The sequence below is a fragment of the Chrysemys picta genome, chromosome 1, assembly GCF_011386835.1.
Source record: "Chrysemys picta bellii isolate R12L10 chromosome 1, ASM1138683v2, whole genome shotgun sequence".
Lineage (NCBI taxonomy): Eukaryota > Metazoa > Chordata > Testudines > Emydidae > Chrysemys > Chrysemys picta.
In genome coordinates, this window is record NC_088791.1 from 197,714,819 (window position 1) to 197,737,287 (window position 22,469).

At 41.0% G+C, this 22,469-nt stretch overlaps 1 protein-coding gene across 4 annotated transcripts in view; it reads right to left on the bottom strand.

Annotated features, from left to right (window-relative positions):
* C2CD2 (C2 calcium dependent domain containing 2) overlaps positions 1–22,469 on the bottom strand; it is a 48,391-nt gene that overhangs the window by 16,657 nt on the left and 9,265 nt on the right. For 2 of the 4 annotated variants that reach the window (XM_065577809.1, XM_065577817.1), the window contains exons 3-10: positions 20,171–20,290; positions 19,227–19,331; positions 14,889–15,014; positions 14,441–14,561; positions 10,988–11,096; positions 7,298–7,359; positions 3,954–4,081; positions 3,274–3,445 (exon numbers count right to left, since the gene is read on the bottom strand). In XM_065577809.1, the coding sequence (XP_065433881.1) occupies positions 3,274–3,445; positions 3,954–4,081; positions 7,298–7,359; positions 10,988–11,096; positions 14,441–14,561; positions 14,889–15,014; positions 19,227–19,331; positions 20,171–20,290 (943 nt within the window). The remainder of the gene's footprint in view (positions 1–3,273; positions 3,446–3,953; positions 4,082–7,297; positions 7,360–10,987; positions 11,097–14,440; positions 14,562–14,888; positions 15,015–19,226; positions 19,332–20,170; positions 20,291–22,469) is intronic. The other 2 variants (XM_065577813.1, XM_065577819.1) reach the window with 2 other exon arrangements.

A 22,469-nucleotide genomic window follows, 5' to 3' on the forward strand; every position in this document is an offset into this window, starting at 1 on the left:
TGAGCAAAAGTTCTGTCACTGGTAAATGCCAAATATTCAGTCTTAAAATGAGCTAATTTTTCTGTTTATAATTTTGATTTTAAAACATTCTAGACAAAAGAGCCACGTAAATAAAACTAAAAAAAGTTTGTGCAATGATTTGACGATGGTAGCTCATATCTACATTTACATGCACAACATTTAAGAGGGTTTTAACTTCGTGCCTGTCACAGAAGGGCTAACAACACTAGTTACAGCAAGGCACAGTCTGGACCAACACTGGACAAGCGTCCTCGCACAACATTGCCAATCCACTTTAAAAATAGTTATAGCAATCAGGATTAGAAAGAGCCAGCCAGGTCTGTAATAAGCACAGACTCTGGCAGCCTCATCAAGTTTTATGATAGTGTTGTAATGTGGACAAGCGTCCACCAGAAGCCAAACTCATTTTCATTATGATCTAAGACAAAAAGTCTAATATTATAAATAAAGTGTAGACATTACTGAGTGCTCGGAGAGCAACAACAACTAAGGTAAGTGACACAGGGAGCTCTTGGTGCTGACTGGCAGAGTATGTAGAGAGTGCATACAGTGTTAAAGGGATCCCCTGGGCTGGGCATCTGCATAATAATTCACTGAAGGGTGATACGTGGGGTCTCTACCAAGAGTTGGTAGCCCACTGGTCATGATAATCATTGAGAAATGTATGTGCAGATAATACTTAAAGGAGTTATGTATCTATACTTAAAATTATGTTTTTAAGGTCTTGGAGTTAAGGGAGGTCACCAAGAGGTGACATACCTCAGAAATATTCCTTTCAGGCAGGAGGTAATTAGCACCTATCTGTCAGGCCTATTGTGTATTGTATGTTTTCAGGCTCAGGGCACATCTTCACTGGCAACGTTAAAGCGCTGGGCGCGGCAGCACTTTAATGTGGCTTGTGTAGTCGCAGCATAGCGCTGGGAAAGAGCTCTCCCCAAAACAACCACCTCCACGAGTGGAATAGCTACCAGTGCTGGTGCACTGTCTATACTGGCACATTACAGCGCTGAAACTTGCAGCGCTCGGGGGGTGTTTTTTCACACCCCGAGCGAGAAAGTAGCAGTGCTGTAAAGTGCCAGTGTAGACAAGCCCTCAGTCTGAGTTGAGAGATTGTAAAATTGAAGAGAGGAAATCTACAGGAAGAAACAAACAGCAGGGGGTGTCCTGTTTATGAATAAAGACCAAGGACTGGTCTGGTTTATCTTGAGCCAGGTCTATAGTTATAGACCTGTATTGGTACAACTACCTCACTCAGAAACATGAAGAATCCACCCCCTGAGCGATACAGTTATGCCAGCCTGACTCTCTATGCAGACAGTGCTAGGCTGACACAAGAGCTTCTCCCGCAGACACAGCTACCGCCACGCAGGGAGATGGATTAACTCCACTGACAGGAGAAGCTCTCCAAGCAGCGTAGTAGCATCTTCACTAAAGCGTTACAGGGGCGCTGCTGTAGCACCGTACGGGAAGACAAGCCCTTGGAGCACAAAGAAACACAGAATCCTTCAAAAGCAAGGTGGCAAACTGACAACACGCAGGTCTCATGAAAGAAGAGTCAAAGCCTGTCTGGCTGTAAAGCGCTGCAGGGATTTTGGGTGAGCAGTACTTTATTAGACATGAGAGGAGCTTGTTAAATAAGTCCCAGTTCCAGAAAGAGAGCTATGATTCTATTTGATATGTAACCATTTGCATACAATACTTCTACTTGCTACTACTTGAATCTCTATGCTTGGTTGAATAAACTTAGATATGATCTCAGCATAAACATATCCAAGTGCTGTGTGTTTGGTGGAGCAGCGATCTGAGGTGGAACTGGTAAGCTGGCATATACTACTTTTTTGGGAGAAATGGATTTGTGCATACTGCAAATGACCAGTGGACCAGGGGCTGGCCACTCCAGGGAGACACTCAGAGAGTTCAGGGATTGGACTGTGCCTATCGCTAATCAGCAGTGTACCAGCAGTGCCTGTAAGGCCTAGAGAGGAGGGCTTATGTTGCCCGTGGCCAGCAGAGTTAGGAATATGCATCCGAAGAAGTGGGCTGTAGTCCACGAAAGCTTATGCTCTAATAAATTTGTTAGTCTCTAAGGTGCCACAAGTCCTCCTGTTCTTCTTTTTGCGGATACAGACTAACTCTGTTACTCTGAAAAGAGTTAGGAAGCTGACTCCCGGCAGGCACAGTCAAGGCTTCTTCATACAAAAGGCAGGGAGTAGCAAGGTGCCTCACAACCTCGGGTTACCCCAGGGAAGCGTCAGTAATCAAACTGTTTAATAAGGAAGATCCCTGTCAGGAATCCTGGTCAGGTGTGAATGGTAGCTTAGAACAACACCAATCTATACTAAAGAGTTGGGGGCAGAGGAGATAAACAGGTCAAGAAATACAGAAATCAGAAGTTAAGAGTTTTAAAGCAATGCATTTTCCATATAGGTAATATGGTTTACTTATATCCTCTCTCGTGGGTATGTATGCCTACGGGGATGTGGGAGGGATAAAGAGGGTGGAAGAAAAGTGGGTGACTCCACATTTCTTCCCTTCCCCCACGTGACTGACAACAGAAGTAATATACTTCAAGAAAGCATTATGCATGTTAAAGCAAGTTACCCAATTTCTGTTCTGGTAATGCTGTCCTGTATCTTTTGCACTTGGTCTATTTTTTTCAAGTTTTCTATACATCACAAACAATCTGACATCTCATAAGAGCGCCTACATTAGCAGCTTGTTGTGTGTTTTTAGAGGGTCATGTGCCATTTTTTCCACAGGGGCAGACAGATGATCACCTTGACAGGGTGTAAGAAACACCCCAAATGCAATGGATTTATACATTAATAGCAGCATCATACTATCTACTCTACCCTACTCTTTGAGATTCATGTTTTCAAAGGGAATACTAAACACACACACAAAAACCCAACCTCACCAAAGAGAGACACCCAACATTCACAGTACCAAGCAAAGGAAGTCATGATCATTTCTCACCTTACTTACCAGGAGGCTGATTCTGCTCCCACTGAAGTCATTGGCAAGACTTCCATTGACTTCAGTGGGGTAGGATCTGGCTTCATGCAAAAGAAATATTTTATCCAAAGTAACCAGGACCACATTAAAAACAAAACCAACCAACACTTAAAATGGATCTAGACAATGTTCTTTTTTTCTTTCCCCGTCCCCCATGGGAACTATACTCCTAAAAACCAGCACAAACCAAACAAACAATCTTGGATTTGCATTTTAAAGTTTCACTGATGTCTTCACCTGGGCTCAGTGCAGAATGTTTCCCTTCAAGTCGAGGTTTGGTTTTCACAGCAGTGACAGTAGTGACTACAGTCCCACAAGGCATCACGGTTCGATCCTTTTCTATTTTTGTGGCAGGAAGCGGAGCAGGAACTTGCCAGGATTTTGACTCATTAGGTTCTACATAAGAGAACTAAAAAGAGAAACATTGGTAATTAAAGTAATAATTACACCTTAAAAGGAAAGAGAGACACTTTGAAACAGCAGCTGGAATTGTAGAGTGGACTAGATCAAAGCACACTGATGAACTGTTAGTGCATGTTAGCAAGGTGCCCACAGACCTTTAAGCATGCACCAGGGTAGTGTGGGGCAGATTGACATCCCAGCTTGCCATGAACTAAGTGTTCGTGTAGACAAGCCCTTAGAAGACTCAAATTATTCCTAAAGCTTTGTCCATAACAGTCACAGCTTTTGCTTTAAGTAGGTAGGGTATGATTCACTGTTACCCTGCACCTTATGCAGTCACTTACGCAAGTACAAAGCGAGTTCACAACACTACCATTTTGATTAAGTAGCACCACACTCAGTTGGCACTTCTGTAAATTGTTACAAAACATGCTCGGCAATAGTGTATTGGGCTGTATTCTTAAAATGGACAATCTGACAGTCAAAAGTCAACCATAAACATAAGAATGTGATACCTCTGCAGTGACCGATCCTAACACAGGGCTATGGCTGCTGGACCTGCTCTTCAGTGCAAAGCTTTGTTGTCCAGAAGGCTGTTTCCTGAACAAGTCTAAAGGTACAGTTGCCCAGGCTGAAAAAGAACCTAAAATAAATGAAAGTGACATAGTAAAGTCTTGTCTGAGCGGTCAATACCTTTGAAGTTATTTTGAAAAGGTGGAAAGCAGAAGCCATTACTACTTCAAACTGCTGAGGCACCTAATATTGCAAGGCATTATCTCTACAGCACAATAAGGTATTTACTTTATAAAGAGACAGGATTATTTGCAGAGGAAATTTTTAAAGAAGGATCTGTAGTTCTTGCAGGCTAGGTTTTTAGAATAGATATGACACTGCTTGACAGAAAATAAGGCAGATACTGAATCATTAATAGTTCCGTTGTTGTTTTTTTAAATAATTTTTCCTCTGCATCCAGGACACTTGGAGAAAACAAACAAACAAACCAACCTCTAGAGATTCTGAACACTGATGAGAATGTTCAAGATACAATCCAGCTGAATTCTTTCATTTTCTCCTCAACTGCCCTTGTCTTGTATTTCATAGATGGTGCTCCCTGGATTCATTTTGGAATGGCATAGACAACTAAGAGTACTTCCTTATGTTGGTCTTAGAGAGCAAGTTTAGAGTCTCTCTCTCTCTCTCTTATAGTTATGTTAAAGTGGAATTCTATTGTTAACAAAATTAACGTGATGCCTAAAACTTTGTGATGTAGGTCAATGGGCAAAATCCTAGCCCCTTTCATGTTAATGAGAGTTTTGCCTCTGATTTCAATGGAGTCAGGATTTCACTCCATTAAGCAGTCAGGATTTCCATATTTCAGGGTGACAAGTGTTTATGATTCTCCTTACTGCTGTGCTACAGCTTAGCTTCTTCAACTGACACAGAAAGGCCCTTTTAGATTAGTCTACTATAAAAGACGCTCACAACACTGACACCCCTTCTAACCAGTAAGCCCACCCCATGCAGAATGTTCACCGTGAGACGGGAATGCATTATTCTTCAGTGTTGCTATCGATTTTACACGGAAGGCACTCAGATGCCATGGTAGATGGATCTACATTAAAGTTAGACGGCTGCCATCATTTCGCACATTCCTCTTACTAAGATTTAACAACCACTACCACCACCAATTAAATATTACTTTTTCAGAAATTTTATGTCTGCTATTTTATATTTATTTATTGTTAAGACTCTTTTTAAGCAAAAAAAATAAAGTAATAAAAATGTGCCATTAATAGTTATGGTATGTGTAACGGTTGACACATCGTGAAAGACTGTTATTAAAGACACCTACAAAAAAATCTGTCCTGCCCAGGTAAATGATAATACATACTTTGCCCCCTTACTGTGAAGTGTTAATGGCTCTACATTAGACCGGTGTGAATTTTTTTTTGGGAGGGGTGTGGGGGGGGGGGCATTTCATTTGTGTGTGGGTCTTTCCATCCTCCACATCTCTGTATATATGTTTTTGACAAAATGGCTATTTCCCCCCTCACATTTGTTTGCTGAGGAAAAAAAAAAAAGTTACTTTCTGTATGTTTCTGATACACAACCATTTCTCCCCCAAAACTGGCTTATTTCCACTTAAAAATCTGTGGCCCAACAGAGCTTTTAAAAACAGCCACAATTACCAAAAGTGTAACAAAATACAAAACTCACCCACCCTTGTATGGTTTTCAGATAGTTTTGTAATTCCTTTTTGCCAACCTTGAATTTAAAAACACATTCTACATGACTAACATAGCACTCTAAATATGGCTTTGATAACAAGTTATTAAATATGGCTTACATAAGTTACATTGGATAAGGGTTTCATTAATAGGTAGGAGGCAGAAGGCTGGAGGAAAGATGTGTAGTGTTTACTTGGTGGGGTGTGGAAAGTTTATCACCGTACTCTAACTTGGTTTTGAATCATTATTAATCTAAAGTTAACTAAATTTGACAATACTGAAATAGAAGAGAATAGCTAAGACTCAGAAAGGATGCTTCCATTTTTACAGAATAATCCTGACATATTAGCAAACTGACCCATGAGGTGTAACATGAAATTTAGAGTTTCTACCTAAAGTGAAGCACTAGGATAGAGAAATACTGCTCTGGTACAAAGTACCATGTCTCATGTAAAAGTTGTGAAACTGAACATTCCTTTTGATCTTAAAACCTGCCTACACCATCCCCTCGCCAGCAATCCAAGAAGAAAAAATATATATATGCCTGCGCCTCTCCTGATCAAGTAGAGAGTTACTCTGCAATGGAAACATCTTTCTTGTAAGTAGGGATAAGGAGCTCTAATCTGGGATGGTAGAATCAGGTATAGTAGCGTACAATTCCCTACAGTCAAAGTTTGATTATACATAAGTGGGATTATGTGCTTGGAAACAGCCAGTTTTGGGCAGAAGGGAAGTCAGGATTCATCGGGATTTCTTTCTATTCATCCACTCAGAAGCGGTGGATGTTTTTTTCCCTTCTCTGGCACAAGAAGTAAGTTTTATAAACACAAGACTATTCAGAGTTGGTAAGCAGTTCCAGACACAAGTGGCATAAGAGTTTGTTTCTGGGCTAAGCAGTCAAACTTTTGCACTCTGTGTAGAAGTCCAGGACTGTTCTGCTGACCTGCCAAACAGTAAGTGGGTCTCATAAGCCCATTCAGGAACATAAAACATGAGACGTCTAAGGCAAGAGAATATTAGAGGGTGGAACCATAAAAAACACCAGCCAAGTTCAAGACAGCACTCAGACTCAAGTCTCGTTTGTACATTCAGTCCTGCCTTAGGGCTTTGTTAAAGAATAAAGCAAAACCCAGGAATATGGAAAAGCATTTGCACAATGCCATCCCTTGTGTCAATGTTTGGGAACACAAGGAAACAGTGAAAAACCCATACCCACTTCGCAGCAGGAGGTCATCTAAAACTGCCAGTGGAGTTAGCCTTTGATCTATAATTTAAGTAGCTAAGCCCTAAAGCAGAACGGGGTTTACAAACAAATTTAATTCTGAAATTCTTCCTGGGTTGGCTTTTTTTTTTTTTTTTTTTTAAATGGTCCAAGCCAGCAAAACTCCTGGCTCCTCTTTCAAGGGCTCTCTTGCCCCAGCGACTATCAGCCTTCTTTGTTCCTGGAGTTATTGAGGCGTACCTGATCTGGCTACCAGGGTTAGTCAGCAGAACAGGTCTACATTAACTGCCAACTTCTGACAGCTTCTTACATGATCTTATTCAACTGTGTAAACAAAAGAGGATTTATTTCAAGAGCTCAGTAATGCCCATGAGGGGACCATGCAAAAGAATTCAGTTGCAGTACTTACTATCCAATTTCCCATCTTCCAAGATCTGCAGTTGTAACTCTTTTGATTTGGCATTTAATTCACTGTGGAATAAATAAAATGATGTCAACCCTTCAAGGAATTTTCATTACTACTCCAGTTATTGTACGGAGAATGTTTCTCCATTCTTCATTTTAAATCACTCTTTACAGAAGGCTTTATATTATGTCTCACACCTTGCATATTGCACCATATAGTGCAGTGTTATTGTCCAGCCAGTGGAAAGTGTTAGACAGCATTTACAGCACTCTGCCTTTCAAATACTGTCGAGAAAACATGTGTCCCACTTCTTGAACTCAATTAACTTGAGGGAAGGGAATGCTGGGGTGGAGCCTAACCTTGGGTCTATCTAGCTTCCTCACTAAATTTAGGATTGCCAAAACATTTCCATTATAAGAGGGCCTTTTTTCAGTTGGTTATAAACTTTGCCTTTCAGGATGAAGTTTTCCATGTCTGTGCTCTACCCGAAGACTGAGAAACAATTCCTTCTGCGTACAGCTGAGACAACAACAGCTTCCAAATTCATAAGTCAAGAAGATGGAATAGATCCAGTGGTCTATTAAAAGTGGAGTAGCATCCTGCCAATGTAAGATTATTTTAATAAGGAAGGTAAATATTACATTTAAATAAATAGTTTTCTGGCATAGATATCTGACCACTGACTGTGAAACTTCCTGATTTAGAAATCATTGGTGCTTCCCTTTGGTATTTTCTCTAAGAAGGGTCCATATTATTTTGGCACAAAGTTAGAATGAAGGGACACTGTAAGAGGATGAGAGTAAAGAACATGACATGAGCAGCATGAATCATTAGACACAACTGCTTTTGGAACAACCTGTGGTGCTTTATGCAATAGACAAAAAAAGACAAAAACAAAAACATCACACCCAAATCTATCAACTGGGCTGTTAAAGTATATGGATATTGTGAAATTTCCTCTCAACTTTATTCTATTCCTTCTGCAATTATTATAAAAGAGTTCAGTGGAGAACTTTAATATTGGAAACATGCTTCTATTCAGGTGGGAACTTTCTCAGTACTGAGCCACACTTCCAGGGAAGACACAGGATGCCAGCAGGAAGGGGAGTAGTGTTGGCAGTTCAGTAGGTGGCACTCTTCCCATTGAGCCAATGCAGTTCGTTGGGGGTGATTTTATTTTGTCGGCGGGAGAGCTCTCTCCTGCCAACAAAGAGCAGCTACACTGCATACCTTACAGTGGCACTGCTGTAGCGACACAACTGTGCTGCTGTAAGGTGTGCAGTGCAGACATAGACCAAATCCTGACTACTTATCATCATTAAAGAACTCATCGGACTTTGCAAACTTATCTACCTTAGGCACATGTAGAGCACCCATCACTATGGAAAGCATACCATAACTATGGTGTAATGACCAAGTTCCAGTTAAAACAGTCATCCTGCTCACCTGAACTCCCCACTAACAGATAGCTGAAGCCATCTGCAAATACAATATATGAAGTTCATAAAGCACGTTGAGATATTTCAAGATGAAAGATGCTATCCAACTGGTTTATTTCTATTAATGCAAATGAGTTGCATCATGCTCATCCCAGCAATGTGGTGGCAAAGAATCACATTGTCATGGCAGAGTGTCTGGTCCGTGGCCTTGCAAGGCCAGTGTCTTTGATGAGAGAGACATTTTTCCAGTGATGAGACCAAGCACAGAAAAGAACATAAGTCACTAGACTTTAGGTGTCTTAAGATGGCAGCTTCAAGGCTAATTATTTTTCACTAAACATAACAGCAAGATAACATACAGCAGCATGCACTGGACACAACTCTCATTTAAGTGCATGATAAAAACAAGATTTTCAGGGTTGCATTAAGAAATATTTACCAAGCTTCTCTTCCTGGCTAGGTCAAATTCAGAGCGTTTATCATACATTCAAATCGGGGGAGCTGCATTCTCCACATCCTAAACTATCTCACTCTACAATTCCTTCACAACCCGTCCACTGCTGTTGCTGCTTCGCAATGCTCTTACCTGTGCTATGCATGCACCTACACATGCAGCGCCGGGAACAATGAGGAGGGAGAAAGCTTCCCTTCTTCAGAGCTGTGCACTGCAGTGCCCCCCCACCCCCTAGGACTGAAGAACAGATAGCCAGTTCACTCCACCCCTCAAGCAGGTGGTAAAGCAGCTGCCAGTCCCAGCAGTAGCACTGACCTAATCCTCTCCTAGATCAGGTCTTCATGAAATTTGCCTCTCTGCCCTTTTAGGAGGGCAAAAGGGACAATGGATGCTGTACAGTGACTCCAGGGTGAGGGGGACACAGGGGGACACAGCAAGTGGCACTTTTCTTTTAAGCGAGTAGAAAGGAGGGAAGGTTCCTAAAATGGATTGGGGTAGGAAAGCTACTGATCGGCTGTAAGGAGAGGGAGACCCCAATAGGAGCCAACACCTTTTGCTTTAATGCTCTAGGAGAAGAGAAGTACACACAGCAGCACTTCTTTTCCTCACTTATTATAACAACCCGCTTCTGCTCCCTCCCTTCCTTTTAGCCAGTAAAGTAAAAAGCCTCTGGCCCTATCAGTGGCTTTCTCCTAAACAACACTGAAGCGGATAGTGATCACCTAAGCAACTGCTGTATCATTCAGAGTACTGTCAGATAGCAGCTTTATCCAAACTGTCTGTAAGCTCTTTTTCCATTCCCACTCCACAGCATAGAGCTCTGTGACCTTCACTTACAATAGAACTATACCAAACGCCCTTTTAAGACTAAGCCTTGGTCTGCACTACATAGTTAGGTTGACATAAGGCAGCTTATGTCAGTCTACATTACAGTCTTGCTCCCGTGGATGCATGTGCCCTACTACACAGATATAAGTCCAACACTTTGGAGGTGGAATTATGTCGGCATAGTTAGGGCGACACAGCGTCTGTGTAGACACTGCATTCCTTACATCGGCTGGCTTGTCATTTTAACGGCTCAGCTGGAACTGTGAATTGACAAGAAAGCCAGCTCCCCAGTGGTGCTGCCAGGTCTCCACTCCAAGCTGGGCTGTCATCCAGGCTCTCGGCTTGGGCTGCTGCCCAGGCTCCCCACTGGGAGCACGGCAACCAACTGGACTAAGGCATGGATCTCCTTTCCAGAGACGAGAAGCCCCAGGTGGCTTCCCCTCACTCCCAGGTGGGAGCAGGGAGCAGTTGGGCTCCCGGCAGGGAGCTGTGTGGAGCTGAGAGCCCCGGCTCTCAGAACACCCACACTACCCCTCTTCAGTCGGCAGAAGCGCTCCTAGCGAGGACGCACACCACTGACAGGAGGAGGATAGTGTGGACATCAGCCACCACAGTCATTACTACGATGGCTGTAAGCTGACCCAACATAGGTCGACTTAAGATTGTGGTGTAGGAATGCCCTCAGGTACTTGCCATCATCCATCTCTATTAGAAACCACACATCTGTACTTCCCAATCCCAGGCCCAACAATCCTCAATTAAAAATAAAAATGACTGAAATCCATGTTAACACTTGCTATAACTCAGTACTAGAAAATTGCTTTAAAAACCACAGTTCTGCCCTGTCAGTGTCAAATCATCTGAAATAAAACTAATAAGATACGTTAAAAACACAGTTCCTCTTCCAACGTCTTATATAAATTGAGACTGTAGAAACATTTAATAGAAAATGTTATGTTGGTGGTTACTTACAAGATGAACTCCTCTTTCCAAGAGAGGTTAGTGCCATTTTTGGCTACAGAGCTGGAAAATTTCTGTAGAGGATCATTCAATTGAGTTACACACACTGGATTTATGCTGCCTGTATTGGGAAAGGAAAGGAACAAATATCCAACTGTTGACTTCAAGTCATCAATAAGCTTATTTCTCTTGAACAAGTACAAGACACCTTTTTGTCTAGACCACTGGGGGAAAAAAAAGCCCCCCACACCCTAGCGTTATTCCTTCTTCCTACCCCTTATTGTTTGTATTACATTAGTGCCCAGTCAAGATTGGGGCATCCTTGCCCAGCGTGTTGTATAAACATACTAAAAAAAACAATCCTGGCCCCAAAGATCTTACACCTTAATTTAAAGACCAGGAGCTATGAGTGTCGGTGTAACAAAATCACGAGAGCTGGAGAGAGGAGGAGGGTAATAACAATCGGAAATGTAGTTACTAAGAGAAGTTATGTAAACAGTTACATGGTTTCAAGTCACTTAAAACAAAAATTAGATAAATATTTAAGTCCTTACTGACGGTCTAACTGTTTCTTGAGGAACTACTATTTCTTGTGTTAACAGATATTGTCCATCACATTGTTAATGAACAATGGATTTACAGATTGCTATTTTTAAAGAGATCATGCCACTCAAGAGCATTGCTTTACTAATACAGAAATGTCTACTAACAAGTTGAAGGTAAAAGTGAATAATTTTACTGTTATTCCAAGTGGGAACAGTTGGTATTATTTATAGCTTCTAAAAAACAAACAAAAAAAGGAGTAAATTTTACAATGCCAAAAGTCACTATTTTTCATCTTTGGGGCTCTGACAACAGGCAAGAACATACACAAATTTGCAGTGAGGTTTGTGCACAGAAATAGACAAAGATATATTGAATCTATATTAGATAGAGAGATATAAATAAAATTTGCTATATTAGATCAATCTCAGATGTGTTACCTGAACCACATACACATAAGACAATCTATACAAAAAACATATGTAGAGCCTACTAGCAAAGTAATTGTAAACAATGGTTATTTACCAGTTAGAACTCACTATACAAACTCATACAGGCATATTAATGTGGCAAAACCCTGTTATGGACAGGTTAAAGATTCATGTTTTAGCCCAGGGGTTGGCAACGTTTGGCACGCGGCTCGCCAGGGTAAACACCCTGGCGGGCCGGGCAAGTTTTATTTACCGGCAGGTTCGGCCGATCGCGGCCCCCACTGGCCACGGTTCGCCGTCCCGGGCCAATGGGGGCGGCGAGAAGTCGCGGCCAGCACATCGCTCGCCCGCGCCGCCCCCATTGGCCCGGGACGGCGAACCGCGGCCAGTGGGGGCTGCGATCGGCCGAACCTGCCGCGTCAGCAAGTAAATAAAACTGGCCCGGCCCTCCAGGGTGCTTACCCTGGCGAGCCACGTGCCAAACGTTGTCGACCCCTATTTTAGCCTATCTAGAACATGATAGGCAAAGAAACAAGCTATGCAAATCAATCATGCTACAGAGGGCTCCAACAACATGGTCAGACTCAGCTTAGTCCTGCCTACAAATGGTGAAAAAAACCTATGTTTTAAAATGTTTTAACATGACCCAATAACAGTCACTTTTGAAAAAAAAAAAAATCCCTTAGCCTGGCAATGGTAAGGATTCACCTCATTCTCAGTAGGGAGCCAAACCCAAGCACAGGGTTTAATGACTGTTGAATTCTGGCCTATTTACACTACAAAAGCCACAGAGACCAAAGACTACACCCAACCTGAAGCACTTCAAAAGGGGCATCTGTTTGTTTGTTAAGTAACTAGCGATTCTGGATGCTCAGATTGAGGCATGTTAAAAGATTTTCAGAAAGTTCCGATCACCCATATTCGGGGATGGGGGGAATCTACATTGAAAAAGCACCCTTTTGAAAGGTTCAAGTTGGGCACGCACAAAATTGAGGCACCCAAAAGGTCACTGATCAGAATTCAGACACTTCTGAAAAGCTTAGTTGGTGCTCTAGCCCTGGAGCAATGAAGCAGGCAGGCTTGATCATGAAGAAGCTTAGACACTTGAAAGACAGGGTGAAAGCCTACGCCCCAAACATAAGCAGCACAACTTGTTTTCGTGGGCAGTGACCTCCTGCTTGGCTTCATGCTCCATGTGCCCCAAGCCAATGACTGTTTTTTGGGGGAAAAAGGTATGTCTTTCTTCAATAAAGTATCCCTGCCTGAATAAACATCTCATGGAGGGTTCTAGTGTTAACAAATTACTCAGAGCACAGCTAAGCCAGTGTCATACCAAGTAATATTCAACCAAACAGAAAAGACCGGGAGTTGGATTATAACACCTATGTTGAGTCATCAGTTGTTAAGCAGAGCCTCCAAATGATTTAAGTGGAAAGTTGTATTAAAAAGTGACAATACAATAAGGGTATTTCAAGGTGTTTTACTTCCTTTTGTTTCCTCTCCTCTCCCCCAAATGTGACTTTTCAGACCATACAATGCCCAGAGATTTTCTTGGAAATCTCTGGGCATAACAACAATTCATATCGGCCATATTCAACCCCTTCCCACCAACAGACCTGCAGGGGAGAGGCCCTGACTGAGGAAAGAGAACTAAGGAGGTTTCCTTTAGAGTTCTCTCCACGCCCCTAACAGAATGATTACCCCCACCCTACATACACACAGAATTGAACACAACCAGTGCATTGAATTCTATGTCCTCCTCTTCCCACACCCACCCTTGAGGACTGTTCAGATCTTGCCAAAGGACAGAACCATCTTGATAAAGATCCTATGCCTTCACATTGGGACACAAGGGCCCTCTGCTCCTTGGCAGTGCAACTCCATTATAGCCACCTTATCAACTACTTAATCTTCTGCTGCCTCAGAACTCCCCACCCCCCCTTAATTGCTTCATGGTACAGAGCAATGCTACAAACCAGTTTATTGACTATGGTTTGCTGGGGGAGTAGAAGGAGAGAGTCATGATGTGCACAGTGCACAACCCCTATTGGTTTGAAATAACCCAAAATTGCTGCAAAGGAATCTGCTCCATAGGGTTTTGGGGGAGGGCTGAGGGTCTTCTTCCAATAACGATGGCAGGATGGAAAGGAGCTTGGCAGGATTCCTTTTTGGAATGATTAATTAGTGCTTCTGGGGTTTTATTTTGTTACAATATTACGTGCCTGGACATTTAGCTTTGTGCATGAGTCTTTTAATTATTCAAATTAAAATAAATCAGTTACTCTGCCCCACCTACAGGTTCTTGGATGTGGAGAGGACAGAGAGGAAAAAGGCCCACCAGTGCCGCAGAGGCACCAGATCAGAATGAGGATTTATCTGATCCATTCATTGTATTTTGTTGTGTCTGAAAGTATGACCACTACAGGTTAAAGAGTCACCTTCCTTACAGCTTTGAAGCAGAATATCTGTCTGCAGTAGATTTTGTTTTTACCTGCAGCACTGTGATCAGTCAGTGTGGCTACAATGTTCTTCACTAGCAGTTTTAGTTCATGAATCCTTGGAGGTTTCGGAGGGCTGGTGCCCTGGGGGAGGGTTCCTATGTTTTGTACATTCTGTGAAAAGGAAACAAGACACAAGGGATCATCTATATAAAATACTCAATACCTTGTATACTCACACAGATGAACATGCTAAAAGTCATTTGATATTAAAAATTACAGGGCAGCATTAGCAACAAAGTAGTCACCTAGGAATTTTAAGGTCAAATCCTCCTGTACCAGAGGTTAAGTGGTTTAAAGTGTTTCTCTATGATTTCTGATCAAATAGCACAGTGTTAAACTTGCAGTTCATTCACAGGATTATGAGTGTCCTCTGACCAGTCATAGTAATATTAACAGAAAACAGGTTGCAAAAATTATTTAAATGTATACAAGACTTACCTGTACCTCCTTTATTATATCTGTAGGTTTTGTACTCAAAATTACAGATGGTGAAACTAAACTAATTAGATTCTGGAAAACATCTCTGAATGGCTCAAATATTGCACATGTCTCAGCCATCTGGCCCTAGTAGGAGAGAAAAAAGAATCATGCTTCTAATTAATCAGGAGAATAAACATTAATGCAGAAATTCACTGGACAGCTGACTATGCAGTCTATCACTATAGCATAAAGCAAATGTTGTAAGAATGAGAGCAGGTCTAGTGCCAATAGCCAGACATACTGAAATGTCAGACAAATAGTCACTGATCTTAGCTATTAAAAATAAAAAACCCACATTCACAATATATGCATTATAATCACAAGCAGTTCTGAAAGAGAAATGGAAAGGGTAAAGTCATTACTCACCTCAGAAAGAACTTCAGTCATGATTTCATACATATTTGTTATGCTGTTAAAGCTTTTACCACCTGGGCAAAACCAGGATAGCAATACAGTATATACAGACAGCAGGTCAGATTATCAAACTAGTACCACTGACTTCTATGGAACTATGCTGACTTCCATTAGCTGAAATTTGGCAACTTCCATTCAGCACACAATGATCATTTTGGTACTTCTTTAGTCCAAACCTCAGTCATGCCTAAAATAGTTCTGTCTGAATGTTCAGGCAGCTCCTTATTCCCATCCGCTTGTCATCCAAGAAATGATTTCCAGATATTGATGGTTCATTGCAGCACTCATTTATGCTCCGTCCTTTATACTGCAGGCATCAAAATGCATTGCAAAATTTTGCTTATACATGGTAGCTTTGAGGTTACTTATAAAGCACATCGATGCAGTAATTGTTTGCTTGCCAGTGATCTGATAAAGGAGATCACTTTACTTTTAGCTACAATCAATCAGTGGCAGCATGCTATTCTATGCTTTAGTTTTCTTCAATATTTGGAATTGAGGGGATATTTAATTAAATTATTGCACATAGACAACAAATAGGAAATTCAAGAGCACTGGAAGTGGTCCAGGAAGAATCTAGAAGAGGTTCAATTTCTAATGTACAGCGATGTAAATCAGGCTATACATGGAGACACTGCATAGACCTACATGACAGAGAATACCTATAGATGAAAATATATAGAGGAGTGTCTCAAACTGATATCTCATTTAGAAAGATTATACTATTACAGACCATAACTTTTAAAGGAATGGAGCCAATTTACTGAGTCTTATATGAAACATTCATGTCTCCTGATTCTTACAGTAAGATGGAAAGAGTATCCTGATGTGTGCTGTGGTCAGGTCAGAACACACAGCCATTTTGTACGCAATTGGAGGACTCACATTCTCTGGCAAAAAGTTAGAGACCAAAAAATGGATATTAACTAGGCCCTGTTGCAGAAGCTAAGCTATTTAGCTGCATTCCTGGCAGAAATATCCCAACAACTCACTAGCGCAACTCAAGATGATCACAATAAAGGGGATGAAAGACCTAATGAATCTATTCTGGAGATATTTAAGAGTAGGTTAGATAAATGTCTATCAGGGATGGTCTAGACAGTATTTGGTCCTGCCATGCGGGCAGGGGACTGGACTCGATGACCTCTCGAGATCCCTTCCAGTCCTATAATCTATGAATCTATGAATCTAATCCTGGCAGATGATGAGTGTCCTGCAACATTCTGACTGAGCTCCATCAACTCTCAACAACTTTGATGAGAGCCAAGAATGCGCAACACATCCCAGGACTGACCACTTCATTTTGCAAACCTACACGGTGCTTTAGAACTAGTACAAGTTAATGAAATATTCCTGCACTGGTGCAAGTGACAACCAAATCTTCACCACAGGCCTAATAAATTTAAAGTCAGAGTCCCTTCTTGACCACTAACTTGTTGAGGGGTAGTATTAGGTGTGTTTGAACAATCCCAATCTGCAATGTATATACATCTTGTTTCACTACCCGCTTTATGATGTCACACTCTGAAGATGTGTAGATATTGTTCATATAAAGCACCTTCCACCCTTCAACCTTATTTTTCTCATGTTGTACTGCTGCTTCTCTCTCTTGTAACCTACTTAAGGAGCCTATTTGTATAAGTTGCATGTTGTTGTGCTCCAATATTTTAAAAAAATACCCCAAAAGACTGCTACAATTAAACTTCCAGTGTCCACTTTGGCAGTGTCACCTTATCAACTTGATAAGTGTATGGATAACAAACCTTTGTTACACCTGCTTGAACCCCCCCCCCCCAAAAAAAGTTTAAAAAACAAAACGAAAACAAAACAAAACAAAAAACCCACAACCAACCAACCCCTCTTGTTGGGTGTTTCCCCTCCACTCACTGCCCACTTTCAATGAAAATTTAGTTTAATGGAAACTATTCTCGAAAATTTGAAAAATTCCAACAAGTTCTAATTTTGCTATGAACTAAGTTATGCTAATTGTTATAATTAGCCTGATACTCATTGACATTTTCTGATGCTTTCATGTCCATGTATGAAGCAGTTCACTTAAAACAAAAAACCTCCACTCACCCAAGTTTAGTTCCAAATGTAAAGGCTTGGAAAGACGGATACCCAATATCATGGGCATTTGGGGTTGTGGGGGAATTAGGTTCATATAAAAGTTTTTTCAAAAAGATTATATTCCATTTCCTTGTTGGCTTCAGGTAGAATATAATGTTTGAAAAAACTTTAACTCCATTATCTGTGCCCCATCTTCAACTGTAAACGTTTACATTCAACTCTCTTTCTGGAATCCAACACAGGAAACATTAAAACTGCATCTGAATAAGTTACTTCAAGAACCCTTAACACGTCATTTTTAGAATATGTTAGAACTGTCGTTCCTAACTGTAAAATATTATTTTTGTGACTGGGTAGTGCAGTTTCTATGCAAGGCCATATATATCATCTGCAATATTAAAAGTCAGCCAAGTACAGAGCGCCAAGTGTGATTCAGAGTCATCAAGCTTTTGTCAGTGTAAACTAGAATCTTCTTATTTCATCCAGTTTAACTGGTGTGTATGAAGCACTGTGAAGATAAGTTCTTTAAGTGATGATCATTATTATTTTTGCATGTAAAAGTATTTACTTTAAAAAAAAAAAAAAAAAAAAAGGAACAGAGGGAAAATGTCATTTAAATGAAGGAGCCGAAACAATTTCCAAACTGTAGTTCATTCATAAATGTCAATATTTTGGGGGTTTTCGACTCTAGACCTATAAGATGCATACTCAGTTCCCATTAACATTAAGGAGAGAATGAAGCCTTTAGTTAGTTAGATTTTACAGGTTCTTTTTAAGAGCATGTACAACACCCAATGCAATATAACTACACTTGTAAATCAACAGTCAAGCACTTTTCAAAAAGCAGAGTTTTTAAATACAACGGGCCACACTGTTTCAGAGACATTATGACCTGTCAATAAATACTTAGTGACTGTTTAATACATGGATATTAGATATTATTCCCAGTGATTAAGGTCATTTAGGTTGCCACACATGAAAAATAAATCTGAGTTTTTGGTTTTTTTTAGTGTTCTGAAGAGTGTTTTGTCATACATCATTTTTTAATACATTTAGTTGTATATCCATGATAATAAAATTAAATATCCCCCTGCCCCCCCCCCCCCAGTAATCATTCAGTCAATACAATTCCTCAGAAGAAGCTCTAACATGCACTGAAGTCAACTTTTTAAGAAGGGAAAAAACACCACACAAGTTACAGTGCAAGACACAAAAAAGTAAGTGTATAGTTTAAAAAAAAAAGCACAAGGGAACCATTTCCCATTGTTAAGGTACAATTTCTCTAATCTGATAAATAAAAAGTGGAGTGAGGAGAGAAAGATCCCAAATAATGAGAAAATTAATTTGTAACTTGAAAGATAACATATGCAAATAAGAAAGCACAAATCAAGTGCTTAGCACTATGGAAAGCCTTAAGATTCTTAGTCCCTCCGCCGCCAAACTAGTCATTTGTCAAGTTGGCTCTGAAATAAGGTTGTCCTCTTCTAATACTAATGCAAGCGATCCATACAGTGACTTAAAAAAATATTTTGATTGGGACACTTATTACAGATGTCCAAAAATGCTTTGAGAAATAATTTTATTTAAGAAGCAAGATTTTTCATGCTTTTAGATTTGGATGAAACCAATGACCCAACAAATGATTTCTCTGTGAAAACTGGTCAACTCTATCTCAACTTAGGTTTAACACTTTAGTATCCATGTAGGGTGCTACTGTGCTTAAGAGGGGACTCAAAATGTGTCCTTTAGTTTTGTTTTAGAGGACTGGTTAAGACAGACAAACAAACAAAAATAAAAAACTTACTGACTGACCTCCTGCACTGCTGTTGGCTGGATTTTAATATTAGTTTCAGGGGCATTAAGGAAGGACCACACAACTTCAATGTCTTCACCTTTCTCTTTCAGATAGAGTTCCAGCTGTTGAAATGACAGAGGTTAGTTTTTGTCATCTGCAGACTTGTAAATATCTTTTAAGAGAAGCACTGGACAAAGCTCATCACTGCTGTAAACAAGTGCGGTATCACTGAAGTCAGGGTGATACCAGCATTTAATTTAATAAATCTCAAATGATAGTGGCTAAGAAGAACATAGAATACACTAAAAAGTGAAATAATTTCTTATGAGTATAGCCTAGGGCAGGGGTTCTCAACCTTTTTATTTCTGAGCCCCCGCCCAACATACTATAAAAACTCCATGGCCCACTTGTGCCACAACAACTGGTTTTCTACATATAAAAGACAGGGCCGGCATTAAGAGGTACCAAGCATGGCAATTGCCTGGGCCACCATGACACAGATGCCTCCGCGAAACTACATTGCTCAGGCTTGGGCTGCAGCCCAACATGGTGGGGCTTTGGCTTTCTGCCCTGGGCCCCAGCAAGTCTAACGCTGGTCCTGAAACCTGCTCGCAGCCCCCCCAAGGGGGCCCAGAACCCTGGTTGAGAACATCAGACTCATGGGGAAAAAATGTATTTTCATGGTCCACAATTATAAATGCAATATTATTTATTTGCATCGTCTTCACAAATATTTAATTTTAATTAGACAATGAATTGGGACAAAAGTACCTTAAAAAAAAAAAAAGCCAATTTTTGTGGACAGCGCTAACATTAAATATTTAAGCATTTTGTAACTATGAGGTTCAAAAGTTAAAACAATCTTTCAGTTTGACTACAGTGTATGTAAAAAAATTGGGCCAATTAGTTTTTTTGGATCTGAATGTAATATTTAGCAAGGGATATAATTAAAAAACGTTACCTGTAAGTGAAGTGGAGACAGTTTCACACTGTATGACTGACATTCTGTGGTAGTAGGTGAAGTATGTGACACATGAACAATAAATTGAATGGAGTCTCCCACTACATTACAAGAAACCACCTAGCAGGGAATAAATAAATAAGGTTTTCATTCAAGAAACTTTCTACCTGGATCAGTTAGAAAAATTATGAAGTTCAGAAATGCAGGGGTCAAGGACACTAGACTTTCATTGCTGGAGACCAAAGTTCAAATCCTGACTGTAATGTAAAGCATTTACAACCACTACCTTTCTCAAAAATTGGAGGTTTTGACACAATCAATAAAATGCTCCAAGTAAGTTCCTTGACTGTCAAACATTCCCCCCTTCCCCCCCCACACATACTTTCAAAAAATACAAAATTTTAGTCAAAGATCAAATTTTTGCATCAAAACATGATGAAATCCCAGTTTTTTTTCATATTTTGATGTGAAACTAGCCATCTTGTGAAAGTTTCACAAGACATTAAGATTTCTGGGTCACAAGATGGCCTGAATAAAATAATGAAGTCACTTTCACAGCTATCACAAAGATGAATTTTGTTGCATCATCCTAGTTTCCCTGTTTGCGAACATAACAAAAAGCCATCATATAATTTGGCATAATTAGCCTCCTCTACTCAAGAGATCTTTGGTTGAACCAGAAAAGGTGTTGAAATTTAGTACTAAAGTGCATTGGCAGAGTTTGGGGTGAATATTCAAGAGACAAAGCTTGTACAGTGCCTGCCTGCAATACATGTTGCTTAACCCAAGGTAGCCAGTCCATTTGCTTTTATGAACAGTAACTTTATTTATATACCTACAAATGCAAAAATCTCATCCTCCCTCCTCCCCCAAGCCAATTTGGTTCAGGAACTGACTTTCTACATTCAAAGAACTTGCAGGACACATTTCACAACACAGAGGAGCCCCAGATATAGACGATAATTCACTAAGGAGGCAGAATCACATCAGCAATCTTAAGTGAATAGACATCACAGTCATGCTCTTATAATGCAAGTACACTAGCTCACATGAAGTCATCAATTTCTGATTCAGGATTCGTTTCATAGGAACATTTTAAGTATGCTATTAAAGCACAAAGGTAGAATTTGTTACTCTAAATATAAATATATGGAGATATACCTATCTCATAGAACTGGAAGGGACCCTGAAAGGTCATTGAGTCCAGACCCCTGCCTTCACTAGCAGGACCAAGTACTGATTTTTGCCCCAGATCCCTAAGTGGTCCCCTCAAGGACTGAACTCACAACCCTGGGTTTAGCAGACCAATGCTCAAACCACTGAGCTATCCCTCCCCCTACAGTCCCTTTCCACACCCTCAAAAATATTCTTAGGAGGACAAGACATTCATTATTTCTGTCTCTTTCCCCCAGCCTCCAAAAAATTCTGTTTTCTTGATAATTGATTTACAATTCTTATTTGCATTACAGTAACTCCTCACTTAAAGTTGTCCCGGTTAAAGTTGTTTCATTGTTACGTTGCTGATCAATTAGGGAACATGCTCGTTTAAAGTTATGCAGTGCTCCCCTCTAACGTCGTTTGGCCGCTGCCTACTTTGTCCACTGCTTGCAGGAAGAGCAGCCCATTGCAGCTAGCTGGTGGGAGCTTGTAACCAGGGTGGAACGGCAGCCCCCTATCAGCTCCTCACTCCCCTAAGTTCCCTGTGCTGTAGCCGCCCAGCAGGCTATCAATTGCCGGCAGTTCAGCTGTCCCTCCACCTACTGCCATGTGCTGCTCCTGCCCTCTGCCTTGGAGCTGCTCCCAGAGATTCCTGCTTGCTGTGCAGGGGGGGAGGAGGGGGCTAATGTCATGGTGTTCCCCTCCCCCCTGCTCCTGCACCCCACTTACCCCTTCTCCATATAGAGCAGGGAGGGGACACAGACGGAGAGAGACATTGAGAGCTTGGGGCAGCAGCTGCTGTCTCAACTTCCTGATCTACTTAAAAAGACAATGCACTTAAGAGTGGGTCAGCTTACTTAAAGGGGCAGTGTGCATATCTCTCTCTCTCCCACACACAAGGTGTGTCTGTCTCTGTCTGCTATGCTGTCTCCCCTCCCTCGTGTTCGTGCTGCCTTGATGAGAAGCTACATTAACAGTGTGTTAACCCTTGAGGGCTCAGCCGAGTGCTAGTTCATCATTTAGCAGCAAGGCATTCCCTGGGAAATATCCCACCCTTTTCCACCCTCTAACTTCACCACCTCAACCAAGCTTCACAATCATCATCGCTGTGAACACTATTAAATTGTTTATTTAAAACGTA